Source organism: Mastigoproctus giganteus, chromosome 3, assembly GCF_048544385.1.
Source record: "Mastigoproctus giganteus isolate SK-2022 chromosome 3, ASM4854438v1, whole genome shotgun sequence".
Taxonomy (NCBI): Eukaryota; Metazoa; Arthropoda; class Arachnida; order Uropygi; family Thelyphonidae; genus Mastigoproctus; species Mastigoproctus giganteus.
In genome coordinates this window covers 196814199-196834708 of record NC_143577.1, presented here as the reverse complement: position 1 = coordinate 196834708, position 20510 = coordinate 196814199, and the positions used below count along the sequence as shown (strand labels likewise).

Genomic DNA, 20510 nt, shown 5'->3' with positions numbered 1-20510 from the left:
AATTTTACTACACATAGATTAGATCATAAATTAAATTTTAGTATATATACAGAAAACCCACTAATAAAGGAATGCTTTTACATTTCCATAGTTACCACCCCTATTCGTATAAAAAAATACGTCATGTTGAATCAATTTATTAAAGCATTTAAATATTCCTCCTCCCAGATTTTATTAACGACAGAAATAAATGAGCTAACAAAGAAATTTATAAACAGAGGTTACCCTTTAACCATTATAAACAAAGATAATAACTTTAGCATGGAAAAAAATAAATAAAACTGGGAAACAACACATAACGCATGTCAATTTGGCACGGACAAAAAAACATTTTACTACATACCTTATGCATGCAATGGTAAAACAAACTTAATCAAATATGCAAAAGTATTGACATTAAAATTATATACGTTTTTTAGAAATCTACCTTTAAACACCATCTTTCAATTACATGATCTTGTATACAGCATTGCATGTAAAAACTGTGACGCGGTTTATGTAGATTAGACCATGGGGGTGGTTCAGAGTCGAGCAAAACAACATGAAGCTCCAGTTCGGGCAGGTCGATCAAATGCATTGGAACTCAATTTCATGCAATAAACGAACAACATGTATTTGGTTTTAATGAACCAAAAAATAAATACCCAACACAATTACTATAAATTACTTATTACGGAAACACTCAATGAAGTTATGTATAAATTCAATTAATATTCGTAGACCATTCCTACTATCTGATGATTGGTCATTTATGTGCATGCATGAAGAGCAAAAAAGTACTACATAAGACAAATTTGTCTAGTTAACTTTTTTTGGTTTGCTCTTATTCCTGTGAACATGTAGTTTCAAAAAGCCTTAGTCCAACTTAAGGAATGAAGAGAATATTGCTTTATATGCAGTAAATTTTTTATTTTAATTTTAGTTTTAATGATGTTGGATGTGATGTTTTCCTTACTAGCAGGGGAGGGGGTTTGGAAACCTGGGTTGAGTTGGGCATCCAATATTAATACCATGGGGTTGTCCCACTACTGTTCTGACAGTGGGGAAGACATTTAATTAATCTTATAATTATATCGTTGTTACAAATTAATCGCTAACGTGTTGGACTAGGAGAGTTGGCCAAAAGAAGCCATCCTATAGCAAAAAAATAAAGGTAATCCCTGTTGTATCTCATACTTTTTTTTAGAATGTATAGAACTATTTAATAGTTGTATTATGCACCAATGTTTTAAACCAAGGACAAGCAGTCCACTGTATGAACTACTTTAAAAATGAAACAAGGTTGTGAGATTGACTTGTTTTTAAAAGTGCATCTTGACTTTAAATAAAATATGCTAGTTGGAGTATTATAATTTTTATTATAAAAAATATTAAATATGTAGGTACTTAATATATTTATGTAAAAATTTAAATTGAACTTAAAAGTAATTAATGTGATCTCTGTCCTTGATATTCTCCAGAATATTATAATTTTTATTTCTAATCATTAATCTGCAATCAACTATTTGCATACTCTTGTTTCAAACTATAACATTAAGAACATCCCAGACTGCAAATTATAAACCTATACAGTTACCTTTTAGTAATATTTTTCCTAATAAATAACATTCAACAAATATTTTTTTGGTTAGGAGCTAATCTTAGAAATGTATATTTTATGTGAAAAGATTTCAGGATTGCTTTCACTGACACCCCCCCCCCCACATTATCTAGATGGCAACTCTATTTAAGAATTCCTCTGGTCTTTTGGGCCCAAGACCTCTCTAAAGAGTGACAAGTGGGAAACAAACTATACTAGCAAGAGGAAAAATTAAGAAACATCTTAATTTCTATTGTTGAGGGGGGGGGGATCTGTAAATATTACTATATATATTGAACTCTGCCAATGCCAGTTACAAGCCCAGGCTAGCCACCATATCACACTAAAAACACTATTATTACAGAAACCAAAATAGCAGCTTTAATAAATAATTTTGTTACAGAAACCAAAATAGCAGCTTTAATAAATAATTTTCTTTTTATACTCTGGGATGACCTCATGGTCAGAGGAGTTCACAAGATAGAGAGAATACAAGAAACAGCACCGTATTAAGCAGTCACGGGCTTGAACCCGGGTCACTCAAGGCATGTGTACTTATGCTCCCTCATGCCTGACCACTTGGCTATAGCAGCCTTAATCATAGATAAGATGCAATAGAAGAGCCTACTGGAGATGTGCATTATCAGTGAAAGTCCTGTAGGAGAAGCTGGGATGAGGATGAACCTGAAAAAAATCTTCTCTCCCAAATTAAAGACTAGAATAGGATGTTGAAATGTTCTACTACATACAGTGCATATTGCAGAAATGAGGAAATATAAAATACTGGCCAAAATCAGATTTGACCTTTGGTGAATCTATAATTTATTCTGGAAACTTATGATCACAACAAGGGAGTAGCATTTGTGCTAAATATGGGGGAAAAAAACCCTGAAAGGGTGAAATGAAGTATCTGAAAGAATAGTCCATGCCAGATTTAAACTTTGGAAGCATAACAACTATAAATGTATATGCACTAATGCAAAAACTGAAGAGAAAGATTTTATGTGAAAAGCTACAAAGAGTAAAAGTATATCTCTGCTTTTTATATTATCTAATTGTCATTGGAGATTTGAATGCTGAAGTGTGCAGAAGAAGATAATGGGAAGAGAAGAAATAGGATGGGAGAATGAAAATTAAACATGCTTAAAAACTCTTGTGCCTTTTAATGAGCTGATAAGAGCAGGAACAATATTTGCACATAAGAAAACACCAGATAAGAAAACAGAAAATTAAATCAACCATATAACAATAAATAAAGGATAGATTCTCCTTAATACATATATCAGAAGCTGGAGAGGAGCCAATACGCATACAGACCATATATTTCTAACATAAACAATAAAATTAAAGCTGGCAAAAATTTTAAAACCAAAAAACTCAAGAATGAGGTTCCAATTCATGATACTGAAAGATAAAAATATTAAAGAATAGTTTACAAAAGAAGTAAATGGACTATCTTTAAATAAATATATACAAGTACAGCTGAAAAAATTCAGGGGAAGAAATAAAGGCAGCACAAAGAATGAATTTTGAATCAAATAATGCAACTACTAGAGGTAAGAAAGGAGATTAAAAAGAAATTAATACAAAATAAAGGAGCAGATGAACTTAGGGATACATACATACATAAATAAAGATACACAGGTCAAGAAAAGTATACAGGAAGACAAATGGGATTTCGTAGGTGAAATATACAGGCAGGTAGACAGGACATAAGGAGACTCTTCGAACTAACAATATTATCTGGAAGAAAGAATAACTAGGAGGGATATGTAAAGAATAAGGAGAAAAGAAATCCTGACAACTGAGAAAGAGATAACAGATAGATGGATTAATGGTGGGTATAAAAATTAACTGTTGATATATTGTATTCTTTGCTGAATAACATTTGGAGGGAGTAAAGATGGTAGGATTGGAAAATAGGTATAAATGTTAAAATAAAAAAATAAATAAAAAAAAAAAAGCAAAGACAAAACTGTATATAAAAACTGAAGGGGAACAATAGTTCTAAGTATTGCAGGAAAAGTATTACCAAGGAAAATACTTGAAAGGATGAAGCAAGAAATAAATAAGACTGGAGCAGGCACGTTAAAGAAACAAGGTGTCTTGCATTAATCAATTTGCAACTGAAAATAAATGAACCATCACAAGAGTGGCAAAATACACTATATATATATAGTGTATGTCTTTTTGACTTTAGAAGGGCATTTGACAGATAGAAAAGCAATTTAGAAATTAATGAAATACTAGGGGGCTTTGCCTCCTGCTTGCCAACCCCTGCACATGCTTTTCTACATAAGACACCTGTCAAAATGCACTGATCAATAACTAACCAGGAAATGATCTATGTAATTATTTACCTGTGCATTTGTAGTGGCGTAATTGCCCAGCCCACTTGTACCGCGTGACACGCAATCGCTCTTCTATCATTGGCTACCACCCCTCACACTGCATTCTCAAGGTCAAATAAAAATCACTATGTAATTATTTACATAGGTCACTTAGGAAATAGCCTTTGGCTTCGAGTTCCATAATGCATGAAGAATATTGTTGCATCCAAGAGAGCAGGACTAAAATATTTACAACTATACTAATATTTAAAATATTGACAAAATACTAAACTATTTACAAATATACAAACTATATTGAGATGATGGGTCCCTTCATCACTGACATTAATATACAAAAAAACATTACAATGGAACTTCAAATGACACCAAGCCTGGTCATGTATTAGACAGTGAAGCACGTGCATGAGGTTGGTGAACGTTATAGAGGCAGTTATCTTGCAATCAATGCATCCCACGTACACACTCTCTACATTGTCAACAGCAAGTGTCTGATTCTGCCCAGTAACCCATTTGTGTTCCTTCCATTTAACATTCACCAACCTCATGCACGTGCTTCACTGTCTAATACATGACCACACCTAGCATCATTTGATGTTCCATTGTAACATTTTTTATATTAATGTCAGCTGATGAAGGAACCCATCATCCCTATATGGATGAGGTATGACTGTAAATAATTGTTTTTTTGTAAATATCTATATAATAATAACATTATAACACACTGATTGAAATGTAAGTGGGAAATGACCTGTCATTTCCCGATTATATGAAATTTGTAGTGACGTAATTGCCCCATCCTCTTAGTGATATTTATTAGCTCAAATATCACTAGGAGGAAAATTTTTTAATGTATAGACAGATTAAGGGCTACTAGAAAAATTTATCAACCTTGTAGAAAAAACGTATACAGAACATTAAGATGCTCTGTAATGGCCAATTAACTAAAGAGTTTTCCACTAATAGCAAATAACAATGTGTACAATCCCCTGCAATTTTCCTAATTTTAATGGACTGGATAATGAAGACACCAAATAGAGTGAAGACAGTAGAACTGACAATCAGACTGAATACTAATGATATTAAGAGTAGGAGACCTCAGAATTACTTTACAAGTACAAATCACTGTTGAAAAAAAGCTGTAAATTAGGGTTGCATTTGAAAGTGTCTGCACTTCTGCCCAGACACGATAAGAGGGAGTATATGATGAGAGCCTTGTCGATCAATTCGGCTCTGGAAAGATTGTGCAAGGCTCAAGGGGTAGAATTTTTTTCAGCCTGGTCTGTACTTGTTTACAGGAGAGACTGCTTCTACAGGGATGGGATACACTTAAATAGAACGGGTGCAAGAATATTTGCTGATGCTATCAAGGCAGTGTTAGGTGGGTCGGAAAACTGCTAGCTTGGGGGGATACAAAGACTAATAGATTAACAGCAGCCACTGGCAGAGGTGAAAGTGATTCTTCCACTGCTTCTATTGGAATGAGCAGCAGCCAGGAAAACAAGATGCAGGGTAATTAGCATTACCATTAGTAGAGGCATTTGATGCAAGAAAGCAAGCTTATACAGCATCAGCCAAAAAAAAAAAAATAAAGTAAAATAAATAAATAAAAAATAATCACTTCCACTTCACCCATCTGTTCGATCGAAATACCTGTCCAGCTGAGCCTTAAACTTATTTAGGCTATCAACTGCCACGACAAGAGATGGAAGTCTCTTCCACGTACCAACCACCCGCTGGCTAAAGACAAAATTTCCGCACATCTATCCTACATCTGTCTTTCCTCAATTTGAATTTATGCCCTCTCATGTGATTATTCTGAGCAAGAGGAAGAATCCCATCAGCATTGAGCATACTCAAACCATTCAAGGCTTTGTACACCTCTATCAGATCACCTCGCTGGTTCCTAGTCTCCAGACACTGTAATTTGCAAAACTTAAGCCTTTCTTCGTAAGAGCACCCCTTTGTTCATTCACTAATCTTGTTATCCTTCTCTGTACTCGTTTCAGCATCTCTACATCCTTCTTGAAATGAGGCCTCCAGGCTTGTATACAGTACTCTAGGTGTGGCCTGACCACTGCCTTATACAAGGGAATAATCACCTCCTTATCCCTGCTAGAAAAATTTCTATATATCACTGACAATACACCATGAGCTACTCTTGCAGCCCATCTGCACTGCTCAGAGAACTTCATATCTGCCTGCACAACGACCCCCAGGTCCCTTTCATTCTCTACCACTGTCAGTGTAGTACCACAGAGTTGATACGTTGCTCTGGGGTTGCTGTTTCCCATATGTAGTACTTTACATTTGTCAATGTTAAACTTCATTTGCCACCTCTCAGCCCATCTGCTCAACCTTTCCAGATCCTGTTGTCAGTTGTGTCCTTGACAACCCTGACAACCTTCGTATCGTCTGCAAACTTGGACATTAAGCTTGATATACCATCATCAATATCAGTTATAAATACAGAAAACAAAGGACCCAATACTCAACCCTGAGGGACTCCACTAATAACATTAGTCCACGATGAGCAGTGTCCATTAATTACCACTCTGTCTTCTCCCCCTCAACCACCCCTTTATCCATAGCAGCAATTTGCCTCCAATGCCACACTGCTCCAATTTGTGCAGCAGTCTTCCATGTGCAACAGTAGCAAAAGCCTTTCTAAGATCCAAGTATATAATATCAAAGTTATTCCCTGCATCCAGTTCTTTTGTGACTGCATCATAGTATCCAATCAAATTGGTCAGGCAAGACTTCCCCTTAACAAAACCATGCTGTGTCCGAGCTATAACTGAATTCTTGTCTAGATGATCCTGCAGTGCTTCTTTAACCAGTGCCTCCATTAATTTTCCAGGAACAGAAGTTAAACTCACAGGTCTATAATTACTTGTGTCAGCCTTTGATCCTCTCTTGTGAATTGGGGTCACATTTACACATCTCCAGTCCATGGGTACCTCCCCTGAGTCCAAGGAAGCTCTCATAATTATGGCTAAGGGTTTGCTTACTTCCTTTGCTGCCTCCTTTAATATAACTGGATAGATCCCATCCACCCCAGGTGCCTTTCTTGTGTTTATCTTCAACAATTCCTCCTCCACTTTGCTCTCAGTTATTACAAGATTCTCTAGCTTACTGCTAGAGTTGAATACACCTCTGGCATTCCCCTCGCTGAATAACTGCTCATGTGAATGTCGATGCAAAATATTCATTTAGTTTGTTAGCTACCTGAGCCGGGTCATCAACAGTTGACCCATCGATATCAAGTGGACCAATCTGATTCATCCCCTTCCTTCTAGAGTTTACATAAGTAAAGAACTCTTTGCTGTTTTTCTTCGCATCCCTTGCCAAGGATCTCTCGTAATCTGCCTTCGCCTGCCTAACCTCCTTTGTAACTTGGTTACAGATGAACTTGTATCTATCATAGGCTTCTGTGTCACGTGTTAATTTGTATGTATCCCATGCATTTTTCTTCTCTGCCATATGCCTCATTAGTTCATCTGACATCCATTTAGGCCTAAACCTTGAACAATATTTCTTAGTTGGTATGTAAAGCCTAGTAGCTTCCAAGATAAGTTCTTTGAATGCTTCCCATTTTGAATTTGCTGCTGTTGGTAACATCATCATTTGATCCCACTGTATAGAATTTAAATACTGTCTCAGTCCATTGTAGTCGCCTTTACGAAAGCAATACCCCTTCCCTTTACCCCTAATAGTAGTTACCTCTCTCAGTAACTCCCACTTCAGAACACTGTGATCACTGCCACCTAGTGGTTCACTTATCTGCAGATTCTTAATGCATGAAGAATCACTACTGATAATCAAATCAAGAGTATTACTCCCTCTAGTTGCCTCCCGAACATGCTGATGTAGAAAACAATCATCCAATAAATCCACAAAAGCCTTGCTAGTGTGTGAGTGACCAACCCCCAAATTCCAGTCAATATCTGGGAAATTAAAATCCCCCATTATAAGACTCTCTGATGTACTGGCCCACTCTATTTCCCTGTACAGTTTTTTATTATACTCATCAGAGTCATTAGGCCTATAGCGCACTCCTACTCTCAATTTAGATCTCCCAATGCTTATGTCACACCAAACTGACGACACTGCACTGTTCAGCAATGTCGACTGGCTTCACTTCCTTGGATTTTATGTATTTCTTAACTAATAGCATAACCCCTCCTCGCTTCCTATCCTGTCTATCCTTTCTGTAGACATTGTACTCCCCAAATTCCAGTTCTGCATTCCTTATATCTGTGTGACACCACGTCTCTGAAATACCCACAATATCTGCCTTTGATGTTTTGAGCAATACCTCAAATTCATCAAATTTATTTACTAAACTCCTAGCATTGGTTTACACGCAAGTATACATGCACCTGTTCTTTTTCTTAGCTACCCTAACACAACCCATGTGTTTATTTGTACCCCAATGATTCCCAGCAGTCTCTGAAATATCCTGCACCTTATTTTCCAGGCTGCGGCTCATTCCAATAGAAGCAGTGCAAGAATCACTTTCACCTCTGCCAGTGGCTACTGTTAATCTATTAGTCCTTGTATCACCCCAATCTAGCAGTTTTCCGACCCACCTAACACTGCCTCGATAGCATCAGCAAACACTCTTGCACCCTTTCTATTTAAGTGTATCCCATCCCTGTAGAAGCAGTCTGTCCTGTTAACAAGTACAGACCAGGCTGAAAAAAATTCTACCCCTTGAGCCTTGCGAAATCTTTCCAGGGCCGAATTGATCGACAGGGCTCTCATCATATACTCCCTCCTGTCGGGTCTGGGCAGAATTGCAGACACTTTCAAATTCAACCCTAATTCACGGCTTTTTTTCAACAGTGAAAAAAAGTCATATTTCTTCTCCGTCACATGTCTCATTAGTTCATCTGACATCCATTTAGGCCTCAACCTTGAACAACAATATTGTTCAAGGTTTAGGGCTATATGGATGTCAGATGAACTAATGAGACATGTGACGGAGAAGAAATATGCATGGGATACATATAAATTAATGGGTGACATGGAAGCCTATGATAGATATAAGCTGGTCTGTAACTAAGTCACAAAGGAGATTAGGCAGGCAAAGGCAGATTATGAGAAATCTTTGGAAAAGGATGCAAAGAAAAACAGCAAAGAGTTCTTTACCTATGTAAATCAAAACCTTCAAAATACTCTAGAAGGAAAGGGATGAATCAGACTGGTCCACTGGATATTGATGGTTCAACTGTTGATGATCCTGCTCAAGTGGCTAACAAACTAAATGAGTATTTTGCATCTACATTCACCCATGAGGAGTTATTCAGGGAGGGAAATGCCAGAGGTGAGTTAAACTCTGGCAGTGAGCTGAATGATTTTGTAATAACTGAGAGGAAAGTGGAGGAAAAATTGTTGAAGGTAAACATAAAAAAGGAACTAGGGGTGGACAGGATCTATACTATTATAAAAAAAGGAGGCAACAAAGGAAGTAAGCAAACCCTTAGCCATAATTATGAGAGTTTCTTTGGACTTAGGGGAGGTGCCCATGGACTGGTGATGTGCAAATGTGACCCCAATTCACAAAGGAGGATGAAAGGGCAACACAAGTAATTATAGAACTGTTAGTTTAACTTCTATTCCAGGAAAATTAATGGAGGCATGGTTAAAGAAGCACTGTAGGATCATCTTGACAAGAATTCAGTTAAAGCTCGGACACAGCATGGTTTATTAAGGGAAAAGTCTTGCCTGACCAATTTGATTGGATACTATGACGTGGTCACAAAGGAACTGGATGCAGGGAATAACTTTGATATCATATTTGGATCTTAGAAAGGCTTTTGATACTGTTGCACATGGAAGACTGCTGCACAAATTGGAGCAGTATTATTGGAGCAAACTGCTGCTATGGATAAGTGGGATGAAGACAGAGTGGTAATCAATGGACACTGCTCATTGTGGACTAATGTTATTAGTGGAGTCCCTCAGGGTTCAGTGTTGGGTCCATTGTTGTTTTCTGTATTTACAAATGATATTGATGATGGTACATCAAGCTTAATGTCCAAGTTTGCAGATGATACGAAGGTTGACAGGGTTGTTAAGGACACTAATGACAGTACACTGCTGCAACAGGATCTAGAAAAGGTGAGCAGATGGGCTTAGAGGTGGCAAATGAAGTTTAACATTGACAAATGTAAAGTACTACATATGGGAAGCAGCAACCTCAGAATGACGTATCAAGTCTGTGGTACTACACTGACAGTGGTAGAGAACAAAAAGGACATGGGAGTAATTGTGCAGGCAGATATGAAGTTTTCTGACAGTGCAGACGGTCTGCAAGAGTAGCTCATGGAGTATTGTCAATGATATACAGGAATTTTTCTAGCAGGGATAAGGAGGCAATTATCCCCTTATATAAGGCAATGGTCAGGCCACACCTTGAGTACTGTATACAGGTCTGGAGGCCTCATTTTAAGGATGTAGAGCTGTTGGAATGAGTACAGAGAAGGGCAACATGATTAGTGAATGGAACAAAGGGTTGCTCTCGTGAAGAAAGGCTTAAATTTTGCAAATTACAATGTCTGGAGACTAGGCACCTGCGAGGTGATCTGATTGAGGTGTATAAAGCCTTGAATGGTTTGAGTATGCTCAGTGCTGATGGAATTTTTTCTCTTGCTCAGAATAATCATTTTAGAGGGCATAAATTCAAATTGAAAAAAAGACAGATGTAGGATAGATGTGCAGAAGTTTGCCTTTAGCCAGCAGACGGTTGGTTGGTGGAACAGACTTCCATCCTTTGTTGTGGAAGTTGAGAGCCTAAATAAATTTAAGGCTGCGCTGGACAGGTACTTGGAACGAACGGAGGGGTGAAATGGGAACATGTTTTTTTTTTTTTTTTTTTTTTTTTTGGCTCACGCTAATTTTGATTTTGCTAATTACATATGCAATTAGCCCAAAATCATCATCATATGCAACAACAAATAAATAATTTAAGTAATAAATCTTAAACAGTGGGTTTAAGAATAAATAAAACAAATAACAAAAATTAACCTACAACAAAATAGAATTGGTAAGAAATGGAGAAGAAACAGCTGAGTAAACTTGATACTTTTTGCACCTTTGGGGTCAGTTGTTGGCAAATAGGGGGTGATATGGAGAAAATATACAATGAATAGAATATAAAAAAAGCACAAGTGTCATAATAACATGATGAATAATATGTTGAAATCCAAGGATATAAATAAAATTAGACTATTCAATACAAAGCCTGGATCAGAAACATGAATGATGAACTAGGGATTGCTAACACATTAAAAGTGCTCTCAAAGAAATGCATGAGATAACAATAGTACTAATTAAAATTAGTACAGATAACAATCAAAATCATAGAAAGAAAATGGAAATGAATTGGTCATTTGTTAAGAAACCCAGATAAAGGGATTTCAAAGACAGCATTAGAATGGAAACAACAGGGTATGCCTAAAAGGGGCAGGCTTAAATCTGAAGAACACAGGCAAAAATGGTGAAATGAAGAGTTCTGACTTGCAATAATGTGAAAAGCAAAGAGCTATATCTGATGGAGAGCTGCTGTATGCTCTAACTGTAGTGAAGAGGATTAAGTGTATATGTATTTTTTTTTTAAATGAATCAATGTTTCTTGAGGCTATATTATGGCAGTTACATTATGTTTGTAGCAGTTCACAGGCTGATTTGCATGTTTTGTGGGCTCAAAAAACCCAGAATTACTCACAGGAAAAATTCTATTCCCTCCAACAGAGATCAGATAGCTACAGTCCTAACTGCAGTGGCCTTTTTTAAGAATTCAAGTCTCCCATATTCAAACCCAGACCTGTCCAAGCAAGTAGTAAAACCATTATACTGTCACAGAGGGGGGGGCCCATGTTTATGAATATATTTTACTTTTATGATTGATAAAATATTACTGAATATAAAAAATGCATTCCAGCACCTCTACTGGACACTGCATTAGTGTCTAAAATATTTGGATCTAGCCGTGTGATAATTTTGGTTGGTTTCTCTCTCTCTCTCTCTCTCTCTCTCTCTCTCTCTCGTGTGCCATAGATAGTTTTTTCACAAACACAAAAGTGGCAGAGACAGAATTCAAGAATCATTGCTTACAGAACCAAATGAGCAGTGCAGTGTCTAAATATTCATGCTTTTCTGTACATAAATGTTACTGTTCTGATTCAAATTTGCTACTCCTAAACACAGTTATTTTTTCCTAATTTTTATAAAAATTAGGAAAGCTGAATTTGTAATGTCATATTGCTTGCAGGTCTGTTTTCAATGTAATACTAACATTAATTGCTTGATGTACTTCATTTTCATTTTCAGCAATAGCACATTCTACTTACATATTTTAGTAGCCATTTTTAATATGAACTTGTAACATGATTAAAAACAAAAATTGCAACTATAACTATCATAGAATGATAATGATAGATAAACAAGCACTCTGTGCAGGCAATGTTTACATTTAAAAATTCAACGTGGACACTTAATTCAATGTGACCTCACTGTATAGCATTCTACAAAAGGTGAAAAAAAAATTAGAGATTAGAGGAGAAAGAAGGATTTTATTTGTTTGCATGCTATCCAAGAGATCATATGTGCATAGTTCACAGCAATTATTGCCCACTATGAGCTTTGGCCAGCCACAGCTTGGAGAGAAGGGGAGAGAAGTTGAGATTTTTCTTGGTGGTGCATTAACAGGAAGTCTCAGTAAGGGCAGGAGGAGGTGTTTGAAAGACAAGGGTATGTGAAAAACAATCTAAAGTGCCATTTTATGTTACCTGAAGAATATTGCATATATTCATTTTTTTCTAGGACCAAAAACTATTTATTTTAATAAATATATATACAGGAAACCCTTGATTAGTGCGGTTAATGAATCCTTGAAATATACCGCACTAATCAAACTTAAGAAACAATGGGAATAATTATAATGAATCCTTGAAAATTATGAAATTGTAAAAACATATTTTTTCTTACTCAATACGTACCTATAATGCACTGTGTAGTTCTTAAATTATTAAGGAATAAATTTAAAAAAGATAGTAAGATTTAAATTTTATTTTTTGCAAAAAAACTTATCTAAGTTCAATTGAACAGTGGTAGCTTTCTTCCTTTCCTCAATGATTTTGCGATAATCAATTTGCTTATCTAAACCCTCGACGAACGTTCATGCTTCTCTCTGCATCAATCTCTAGTATGAGTTCTTTTGCTTTTTAAAGTGTATTAAATAGTTCAAGTTTTTTGAATGAAATTTCTTTGGGAGCAAATTGCTTTTCTTCTGCTTCATTTTCGTCTTCTTCCTTGTATGCAGTATGCATGTTGATGCTCAATTTCAAGAAGATTGTCGTTACTTAAGTCTTTTGAATGCAATTCCAATAATTCTCTAACATTTTCTGAATCTACTTCCTCAAAGCTGAGGTCTTTTACAATTGTAGTAATTTCATCAATAACTTTGTTGACAGGATTAATGAAACCGCAAAAATCATTTGCGCATTCAGGCAAAAGATTCTGCCAGACTGCTCTCATGCAGCTGTTCGTCATTTCTTCCCACGATTTGTGTATGTTCTCAACTGCTTCTTTAATATCGTAATATTAAAGAAGTTTAATATTAATAATAAAATAATAAAAGAATATGAGTTACCAGAGCAAATTTCAATTTCAGAGTGGTATGGGGTGCTGCTGTCAAGCGTTTTGGAGTTGATTCCCATTCATTTAAGTTAGAAGATCCTGGTGAGTGCGTGTCAAGTATTTGCCGCTTCAGGCGTCGTTGTGAGTTGCCAAGCACCGCAAGAAAAAAACAGCGCACTAATCAAATTTGATAACACATATATTAAGGGGATAGTATCAAAAAAATTGTGCGCACTAATTAAAACTGCATTAATCAAGGGTTTCCTGTATACTGAAAATTACAGGTTTTAAGTGGGTTTCACTGCTTGCTTTTGCCACCATGCAATATATCATTATTGTTTATACTGAAGTAGTACAACAATTTTTCACAACATACATTAACAAAAAAAAAAAAAAAAAAAAAAAAGACCTGTATTGTACTGCATTTCAATGAACACATTCTCTGACATCTTAATATTCATTTTTAAGTGCATATATGAGGAAAATTAACCTGAAAAATTTTAGAAAAACTAGAAATACATAGACAAATGAACTGCAGAAAATATAGAAATGCTGCTACTACTAGACCAAACAAAGCCAAAACCATAGCAAACCTTAATGTTCTCTACACTAAATATGAGAAGAAATGGGCAGCTAATGGTAGCTGTCAGTAATATTGACAAATAATCTGGAAGATTCTTAAATGAAAAATATAGTGTGCATTGTTATTTGAAAAGCATAATGTAAACTTGATTGAAATCTGGAAAATTTTACACATATGAAATGGTTTTTATCTGATAGATAATATTTATTTTTACACAAAATGAATTATTATACTTATATACTAATGCAACATTTTTGATGACCTTCAATTTTTCCTGAGGAGGGTAGCAAGTAAAATTTGAGATTTTACATTATACCTCTAAACATTAACAATAAATACAGAATATTCACTTATGAACATTTTGCATGATAATTTTAATAAATAAAAACATTTTATTAATGGCATGAATTAATCTTAGCTCTCTAGAACAATTAAATTCTCAAATACCTACCTCTACTAAGTCCCAAAAGTAAACACAGCCATCTTCTGATCCAGAAAGAACTTCTGTATCACTACTGCTAAGACAGCTATCTATACTATAATGCTTGTTCTTGTGACCAGTGTATCTAGAAACAATACAAAAGAAACCTATAACTCACACAAAACCAACTAACTAAATAAGTAAGAACTGCTATACAGTGTGCAGCAACATCACATTTTGCCATATAATACATTGTCTGCAATGTTAGAAGAGAATGAATATAACTTTTAGAAAGCAAATAACTGTTCTTTGTAAACAATGCAAGAAAAAAGACAGACACTCGTGATTATCAAACTTGGATAGCAACAAGCGTTAATGTGAATTTACAGTTAAGTTATTTTTGGTAACTTTTAATTTCACTTATTTTATTTTTTTTAGCCTATTATTAACTTCATAAGTTGAAAAAATTTTTGTTAAAGTAACAGTTTTCACATTAAGGTAGTTGTTTTAATTTTTGTTAGCTGATTTTCTTTTTCCTTAAGAAAAAGAAAGCTAAATAAAAATTTGTTAGAAGAGGGTCAAGCTCAAACTTCCTAGAATGTGAATATTTTAAGTGGGGCAGGGCCTATGTAATCCGTGCACAAAGATTAACATCACAAAATCTAACATGCAGCTACACCATTGGAAGGATTTTATAATGCTATTTGTAACTGATCATAAATTAATGGCCCACCAAATTAAGCAGTAGGTGTTAAACAGACAAGTGGTTACCCAGGAAATGGTTAGGAAAACTCCCAGGTATAAACCATAATTGCTTGTAGGTGATTGTAAGTATATGTAAATTGAAATTTGGATTGCAAGAAAGTATACAAATAAAACAAGCAAATTTTAATAATATATAAAAATTGGAAGGGGAACAAAATTAATGATACAACACATTGTAATTAAGAAGAAATTACTTATAATTTGGGTTTATTAAAATATGACACTGTTTATATTTATGTGCATAAAACAGCATTTACAAATTTGGAATATTATTAAAATAAATTAAAAAGTATTGCAATAATCTGTAAAAAGATCAGGCATTAATGTAATATTAACACAATTTAAAACAATGAACTACTTTTTATTTATTTATTATTTTTTAAAATATTAATTAAAGTTCAGGATCTGACAGACTGTGATATTATCAGTGTTACAAACTAGTGATACTGCAGAAGATACTACTGCTGGGTTAAAAAGCTTAAATCCAATAGCTCTGTGAGCTATTGGATTTAATATTGCTCTGTGATAAAAGTAAGTAAGTACACCATGTATGGTATTTTCTGTAGGACCCTTTCCTGATGATGGCCAGGTCCACACTTGAATGCATCTCTTTTTATAGCTTTAATCCTTTTTTACAATATTTATATTTTAGAGTGGGAAAAATGAAATAATATAAGGCCACATTATAATAAATGTGCTATATACTACCTCATTAAAAAAAAATAGTAATTGTGTTATTAATACTGTTATGTAATAATTCTTAACATGACCTTACTCAGAAAGCATCTCTCCAGTATCTTTATCTAGTAGCTTCAAAGTACTGTCCAAACAGCCGATCAGAATACACTGTCCATCACGAGTGAAGTTAATACATGATACAGGACCTTGACAACAAAATAAAATGTAAATTAAAGTTTCATATTCATAAATTTATCATTTCAGATAAAACTAATGAAACAGAATTACATGGCATACTTCACAAATGGATTTCTGGAATCTTGACCTGCCAACTTGGCTTTCTCTTAAGTCTAAGTTAATTATTCTCTTATTAAAATTAACTTTAATTAAAGGAGATAATTCCTGTCATGTTTAACCATGAAACAATAAATTTATTTTCTACATCTAAAGAGGTTATCAAGCCTGTACACACTATGAGGTTATTAAATCCTAGCATATAAAGTCACAAATTGTCCTTTTTTCATAAATGGCTTACAAATGTTAAGTGATTTGAATTAGTTATAAGGGCTTTATAACCTTACAAGGTATTAAAAATAAACTTAAATCTTCACCATTAAATGTATAAAGAGGCTCCTTTAATTAATGTCTATTCAACCATTTAAGCCCTGCTCACAATTTAATTACCCTTATACTAAGCACACCTGAACACACTTGCTCCATGATTTTTTATTCTGTTGACAAGGCTACTTTTTTTTCTGCTGATGAGGCTGTCTAGATGCTTTTTTTGGGAGCTGCTTAGTGAAACTTTATTTATTGATTTAAATTGGGTTTTTTTTCTAACTTTTGATTTAAAATTAGTAGTGCAGTAATTATTTGTAATTCCCTGATTAATTTGGTGCATTTGTTCTTCACTTGCCCTTTCTAATTGCTTAAAAGACCACAATTGACTTCTGCCATCACTATGTTGTATTGATAAGAACACTAATTTTGCCGCCATTGATATAGGAGATAATTGGAGGTTTCTCGACAGTACATAATGTACAACAATAATATTCGTACAGCTTTTTGTATCGGTGATTTGGGATAAATATAGTATCACAAATAAGTCGCTCAAAAGTTCAAATCGCATAGGTTGGCGCTAGTTAGATGAACTTAAAATCTATTATAACTACTTAGAATTTACAAACATAATCATATAGCATAATACATATATAACTTAAGCTTGAATAAGAGATATAAAATACACATACCATAAGCTTGATATTGCAATATATATATTCAATAACGTAGCCTTCATAGCATAACCAGTCCATAGTGTTATTACTGCATTGGGTATACAAGTTTAGTGTAGCATTTTTAATTATATAGAATTTGAATGGAAATCATGCCTCGGACAAGAGCAGCAAAGCAAAAGGCTCAAGGTAATGGGAGTACTGTGGCTTGGTGGCGAACTGAGGGGGTGGTTGTCCTCTGAATCATAGCCTTATGAAATGTACTGCTTGTTTGATATTTGCAGACTATCGGGATATGATATTGGCAAGGGATGTCTTTGTCTTTAATTGATGTAAAAAGTGCGAGGATATTAGGCACCAACTCAGCATTGTTATGAGCCTTTATGAGAGCTTGAAGAACAGGGTGAATGCTTAAGGATTTAAATTGGGGGCCCATCACGCCCTCAGCTGTCCACCTCAATATCAGAGTGGCATTCCTCAAGGCAGAATGTGCAGGTCCCATGGGAGCTAGTTGTTGTCAGTGACTCTACTGTACCAGGATATATATATGTGCATGTATATATAGGTGTCATAAGTGCCAGGACACAGAAATTTGAGCTTGTGGGAAAAGATAAGTTTTTTGGAAAAGTTTACCATCTTTTTGATTAATTAAAATATAAAATTGTGTTTTACAAATTGTTTAAATAGTCTTAGTTGTGCTCGTTAGCTTATTTTTCAATTTAGCTAGTAATTTGTAAATTACAACTTACTATTCATACTGCTATTCATACACGGGGGGAACCAAAGGGCACAAAAATTCCCTTGGATTCCCTTGGATTGGAAAAGTGCAATAAAAGTGCAAAATTCTCCAATATATCACAGCCTAACAAAATGTGTAATTTGTGAAATGTTTACAGAACTTTCTGGAACGGGACATAATCCAGCAAAGAGAGAGCTGTATTCATGTGTGCTAGGTGCAGTAAGTGTGAAAAAATAGGTGCCAGCTCAGTGTTTTGATGGCCGTTTATGAGAGTTTGAACAGTAGGGTAGATGTGCTCGAAGAAATGAAAATCGGTGACTATCAGATGGTTGAATTTGAAGAGTCTGAAATTCTGCAAAGACAATACGAGGGAGTATATGTTGAGAACCTTGTCAATCAATTTGGCCTTGGAGAGACTGTGCAAGGCTCAGTGTGGTCTGTGCTTGTTAACAGAAGAGTATTTCTACAGGGATAGGATACACTTGAATAGAAAGGGTGAAAGAATATTTGATGATGCTATCAAGGCAGTGATAGGTGGGTTGGAAACCTGGTAGCTCAGGGGATACACTGGCTAATGGCTTAACTAGAGCCGCAGGCAGAAGACGAAAGTAATTCTTGCACTCCTATTATTGGTACCTGCAGCAGCCTGGAATGCAAGGTGTCAGGAAATTCAGGCCCTACTGTGGGTCATCATGGACAAGTAAATACGCAGGCTGTTTTAATTAAGAGTAACTAACTAATTGTAAATAAATTTGAAGTACTGATTAAGTCATCAAATGCAGACTTGTAGAAACACTGTATCACTCAGACATAAATGATGCTGAATTTGAATATAGCAAGTACAATGTATACAGGAAGGACAGACAGAACAGGAGAGGTGGAGGAGGAGTTGTTTGTTTGTTATTTGGTTTTAGGAGCATTAGCAACTAAGGCCATATTGATCCGGGGATATGTGGTGGTCATTCCCTGACCTTTCCGCATCCTCCATATTTGGTGGGCACCGGCTCGAACCCCGGTCTAATCAAGAAGCGTGTGCTACGCACTGCTGCTCTTGCCCACGGAGGAGTTCCGCTCTTTGTGAAGAAGCATATTTAATCTAAGGCAGTGCATCCAATTGACATGGGTGATGAGTGCAAAGTTGAGTCAGTGCGGTATGAGTGTGTTATAGGGCTAACGAGTGAAGAGTATAGAGTAGCCAAACAGCTACAGAAAGAATAGAGTGGGTCAGCAAATCAGAATGTCTTACAATGGAGGAATTTTACTTTCCAGATATTGACAGGAATTTGTGCGTTAGTCACTCACACACTAGCAAGACTGTGGATTTCTTGAATGACTGTTTTCTACAGTCATTCAAAGTCACACACGGAAAGGTTACAGAGCAATAAAAAGTACTGAAGCCTATTACAGCTACAAGGTGATGTGTAACAGAGCCACAGAAAAGGTTCGACAGGCAAAGGCAGTTTATGAGAAATCACTAGCAAACAGAGCAAAGAGGGGGATAAAGAATTCTTCACATATATAAATGCCAAGAAGAGCAGGACAAACCAGATCGGACCTTTACGTAAGGGAAAGGGGATAGTAATAAATACACCAGCTACCGTTGCAGATGAACTCAACAGTTATTTTGCATCGATATTTACAAATGAAAAGCCTTTTGTGGCAATGGGAAATTGTGGGAGCAAAGTTAAAAAATATGTAATTAATGATATTGAAATTTCGCAAGATTATTTAATGAAAAAAAACTTTCGAGCCTACAGACCAGTAAGGCTCCTGGAGTTGATGGAATATACCCTATAATCTTAAGAGAGGCGGCAAGCGAGTGCATTGAACCATTGAGGCTAATTATGCAAGCATCACTAGACTCTGGGGAGATTCCCTTGGATTGGAAAAGTGCAAATGTATCTCTCATACATAAAAGTGGCTCTAAAAGTGAAGTTGGAAATTATCGACCTGTCAGTCTGACTTCAGTAGTAGGGAAAATCATGGAGGCAATGATCAAGGGTGGAATTCAGGATCATTTGGATCGAATTGAAATTCTCAAGGATAATCAGCATGGTTTTGTAAAAGGAAAATCATGTTTAACAAATCTGGTTCGCTATTTCGAAAGGGTCACTCACGAGCTGGATTTAGGGAATAATTTCGACATTTAGATTATTTAGATTATTTTTATATAATATCGTTTATTTAGATTTCAGCAAAGCTTTTGACTCAGTCCCACATGAGCGGTTGCTTTATAAGCTGGAACAGGTTGGAATCACTGGGAAAATCCTTAGATGGATAGAAGGATGGCTTCAGGGCAGGAGGCAGAGGGTTGTGATAAATGGCTATTCCTCAGATTGGGTTGATGTAAGAAGTGGGGTTCCCCAAGGATCAGTATTAGGACCACTGTTGTTTTTAATTTTCATAAACGACATTGATGAAGGGATAGAGGGCATAATGTCAAAATTGGTAGAGTAGTTAATGATCACTGTCAAGCTGAGCTTCTTCAGAGAGACCTAGATAGACTTCAGGAATGGTCAG

At 35.6% G+C, this 20510-nt stretch overlaps 1 protein-coding gene across 1 annotated transcript in view; it reads right to left on the bottom strand.

Moving 5' to 3' along the window:
* LOC150088549 (WD repeat domain-containing protein 83-like) overlaps positions 1-20510 on the bottom strand; it is a 104868-nt gene that overhangs the window by 10306 nt on the left and 74052 nt on the right. The window contains exons 5-6 of the mRNA XM_090370228.1: positions 16117-16225; positions 14607-14721 (exon numbers count right to left, since the gene is read on the bottom strand). Coding sequence (XP_090226354.1) covers positions 14607-14721; positions 16117-16225 — 224 coding nt within the window. The remainder of the gene's footprint in view (positions 1-14606; positions 14722-16116; positions 16226-20510) is intronic.